The 3,858-nt window shown below is 33.4% G+C and overlaps 1 protein-coding gene across 1 annotated transcript; it reads left to right on the plus strand.

Annotated features, from left to right (window-relative positions):
• Nucleotides 1-1,128: 1,128 nt before the first annotated feature.
• On the plus strand, nucleotides 1,129-3,858 carry LOC132629923 (cytochrome P450 76A1). Its single transcript, XM_060345346.1, has 2 exons — nucleotides 1,129-2,128; nucleotides 3,104-3,858. The coding sequence occupies exons 1-2, from the start codon at nucleotides 1,199-1,201 to the stop codon at nucleotides 3,707-3,709; spliced, it is 1,536 nt and encodes a 511-aa protein (XP_060201329.1). The 5' UTR covers nucleotides 1,129-1,198; the 3' UTR covers nucleotides 3,710-3,858.

Below are 3,858 nucleotides of genomic sequence, written 5' to 3' on the forward strand. Positions count from 1 at the left end.
TATTTTAGTTCCAAGTACCTAGCAATGACCAATTATTTGTTCACACTTTAGCCAACAAAATAAAAAATCTGTTCATATATAATTTATATATATACTTCCCAAGTGACAGGCGTTTTAATAATTTTTAGATATACCAGCTATATTCTTCCACCTTTGTCCATATCACATGGCACTGTATTTTATATTGGGAAAATAAATTTCTAACCATGTATTGAAGAACAGGACTGTACTTTCTCAAATTTGAAAAAGTAAAAAATGGATAAGACTTAGAGCTCGTTTGGATAGACTTATGACTTTTGGTTTATTTTTGTCATTTTAGCTTAAAAATGCGTAAAATAAGCCAATCCAAACAGGCTCTTATAGTACATCCTGTGACCTAAGAAAATAATTTAGGATGAACGTAAGTTATACATTGGCCGTGCAAATTGTTTTTTTTTTTTACCATCATTTATATTTGCATATTATAGCCAATATTTTGCCTTACTTTTAAAATTACAAATCAATTTATATGGAGGCTTACGAGAAAATATCTTTTAAGTTAGAATATATTTTATCCAAACCGTATATATATTAAAAATTGAAGTTATATATATGAATAATGGAAAATCTATTTTCGCAATATCATTTTGTTTAACATGTTACTATTATTTACCATATATACTTAATTATCAGTTTGTAGTGTTTATCAAAAAATTTATCTGTAAGTCACTTAATAGGTAAGGTGACTGTAAATATATTTTCCACCATCAGTCGGTGGCAAACTCAAGATTTTCACTGAAAAAATTCAGATTATAAAAAAATAAGCACACGAAAAAGTCAAGGGCATTCAACCTCAGTTATATGTACGTAAAAATAATTTTAACTTTATATACTAATAGCTCAATTGGTTGGCTACCTGAACTTTTACCTTGTTGGTGAGGATTCGAATCCCCATATTATAATCCCCTCTCTCATTTCGGTACCCCTATGTAATAGTTTTTTTAAAAAAAAACAATATAATTTTAATTTCCCCTAACTCCGTCTTGCGGGTCAGAGGACACAAACTTAAAACTCAATATTTTATGAGTGAAATGGTATCTAGCTTGTTCTCATTTAACACATGCTTATTTAAGGGACCCGCTACATACCTTGTTAAATGCAAGAATCAATCATCAATTAGATATCTTCTTCTTGTTCTTCTCCAAAATCTTGGGAAAAAATGGAGTGGGCATTGAACTTTTACATGCTTTGTTCTACTATAATTTTCTTATTAGCTTCGACCCTCTTAATTTCCCAAAAAATATTATCTTCTTCTAAGTACAAGTTGCCTCCAGGACCAAATGGATTGCCAATTTTTGGCAACATGTTTGATCTTGCTGGATCAGAGCCATACAAGAAAATTGCTAGTTTAAAAGACAAGTATGGTCCTGTTTTGTGGCTAAAAATTGGTTCCTCAATGAACACATTAGTTGTTCAAACAGCAAAATCAGCATGTGAGTTATTCAAGAACCATGATGTTTCATTTTCAGACAGGAACATAGTTGATGTCAATTTGGTACATAATTTCTATCAAGGGTCAATGGCTTTAGCCCCATATGGAAATTATTGGCGATTTTTGAGGCGGATTTGCACCGTGGAAATGTTTATACACAAAAGGATCAACGAGACGACAACCGTTAGGCGAAAATCCAGGGATAAAATGCTTGGATGGATCGAAAAAAAGGCGAGCAGGGGAGGAGGAGTAGAGGGGATCGAGGTAACACGTTATGTGTTCCTCGCATCGTTTAATATGTTAGGTAACTTGATTCTGTCTAAGGACTTAGTGGCGAATCCAGAATCTGAACAGGGCTCGGAGTTTTTTAACGCGATGAAAGGGATCATGGAGTGGGCCGGGGTTCCGAATATTTCGGACATATTTCCATGTCTTAAAATGTTTGATGTACAAGGTTTAAGGAAGAAAATGGAACGTGACCTGGGAAAGGCTAAGGAAATTACTTGTGGATTTGTTAAAGAACGTATTGAAGAAAGGGAGAAGGGTGAAGAAAAGAGATCAATGAAAGATTTGTTGGATGTGTTGCTTGATTTTGAGGGCACTGGAAAAGATGAACCAGCTAAATTATCAGAACATGAGATCACAATGACTATAACGGTAAGTTTTACCATACATAAACTTCGATTAACTTTTATTTCTAATCTTTGCTTTTAAAAAGATTTTGGAAGAAGAGTTTTGGAGAAAGGCATTTTCATCGTTTGATCGTTTTATGCTGGAATAGCTAATCCCTGGATTTTTATCCCGCATTAGTAGCCTATTCAACCAAATTTCCGAAATGTGTTTATTTGAAAGACTCTTTTTATCAAAAGTGTTTTTCAAAAAAATATTTTGGAAGAATAACAATTTGTGTTTGATTAATCCATTCGAAAAAAACTTTTGTCAATATTAGTTAGAGCAGGAATCTGTGTTTTGCCATGATTCCAAAAGTGTTTGTGAGGAAACACTACTTTTCTTTTAACTTCTGTTACTACTCAGAAATACTTCATTTTATCCTAAGAATTTGGCCAAACATCTGAATTCTCTAAAATAAAACACTGAAAACATAAATACTTCTGACTTCTCATAAACTTAACTAAACAAGTTATAAATAAATATCATATAAAAATAGTACCAAAAAAATGTTAGTAACTAATCCTAGGATTACTAATTACTCACGAACCATAACGGAAACCCTCTATATTATGTTGTTGAGCAAATTACCTAGGGAACTAAATGCTAGGATTTATTCCCAGAAAGAGTTTGATTTATATACACTGATAATGTAAAGATCTTTACACTATCATGTTATGTTTATCTATTGTAGCATGTAATATGTTTTATTTTTAAGATTATAAATCTCATTTTTATAGAGATTAGAGAGTTACTTATACACTATGTTGCTTGGAATCTTAGAAAATGTCATCGGCTGCGTGTCAGATCCTCCAAACATAGTGCATTTTGGAGAATCGGACACTATTATTGGAGAATTCGAACAATATATTCTATACATATTTATTAGGTGACCTAATAGTATAGTTTTGTTTTTGATATATTTAAGCTTATCTTAAATTTGCTCTAAATATGAAATTTTAGGAAATGTTTCTAGCTGGAACCGAGACAACTAGCAGCAGCATAGAGTGGGCATTGACTGAACTCTTGCGCCATCCACAAGCTATGGCTAAAGTCAAATCAGAAATTTCACAAGTAATTGGTCCTAATAAAAAGTTTGAAGAGTGTGACATAGATAGTTTACCCTATATGCAAGCAGTGCTAAAAGAATCACTACGCTTACATCCTCCACTCCCTTTCTTGGTTCCAAGGAAAGCAATTCAAGACACAAATTTCATGGGGCACGACATACCAAAAGGGACTCAAGTACTCGTGAATGTCTGGGCAATCGGAAGAGATCCTGAATGTTGGGACGACCCTTTTGAGTTCAAGCCCGAGAGATTTCTTGACTCAAAAGTAGACGTTAAGGGGCAGCATTATGAGTTAATTCCATTTGGCGCGGGCAGAAGGATGTGCGTTGGCCTTCCTTTAGGTCATCGCATGATGCATTTCGTGTTTGGATCGTTGCTTCATGAATTTGATTGGGAACTTCCTCATAATGTTTCTCCTAAAGCCATTAACATGGAAGAGAGTATGGGAATTACTGCAAGGAAAAAACAACCTTTGAAAGTGATACCAAAAAGAGCTTGAAATTAGTTGTGTATTTATAATATTTCTCGTGATGTGGTATCATATTGGTTTGGTTAAAAGTCTTTGAGCTTGGTAGTAGATATGGATTTACCCAAACATGTGTAGAAATTCTTGGGAAGATTTTAATTTGCTGTGAACCTTTATTGAAA

Source organism: Lycium barbarum, chromosome 3 (assembly GCF_019175385.1).
Source record: "Lycium barbarum isolate Lr01 chromosome 3, ASM1917538v2, whole genome shotgun sequence".
Taxonomy (NCBI): domain Eukaryota; kingdom Viridiplantae; phylum Streptophyta; class Magnoliopsida; order Solanales; family Solanaceae; genus Lycium; species Lycium barbarum.

Excerpts from the sequence above, each read along its gene's own strand:
- LOC132629923 (XM_060345346.1), top strand. The coding sequence starts at position 1,199 with ATGGAGTGGGCATTGAACTTTTACATGCTTTGTTCTACTATAATTTTC. Across the intron at positions 2,129-3,103 it reads AGATCACAATGACTATAACG|GAAATGTTTCTAGCTGGAAC; the intron begins GTAAGTTTTACC and ends ATGAAATTTTAG.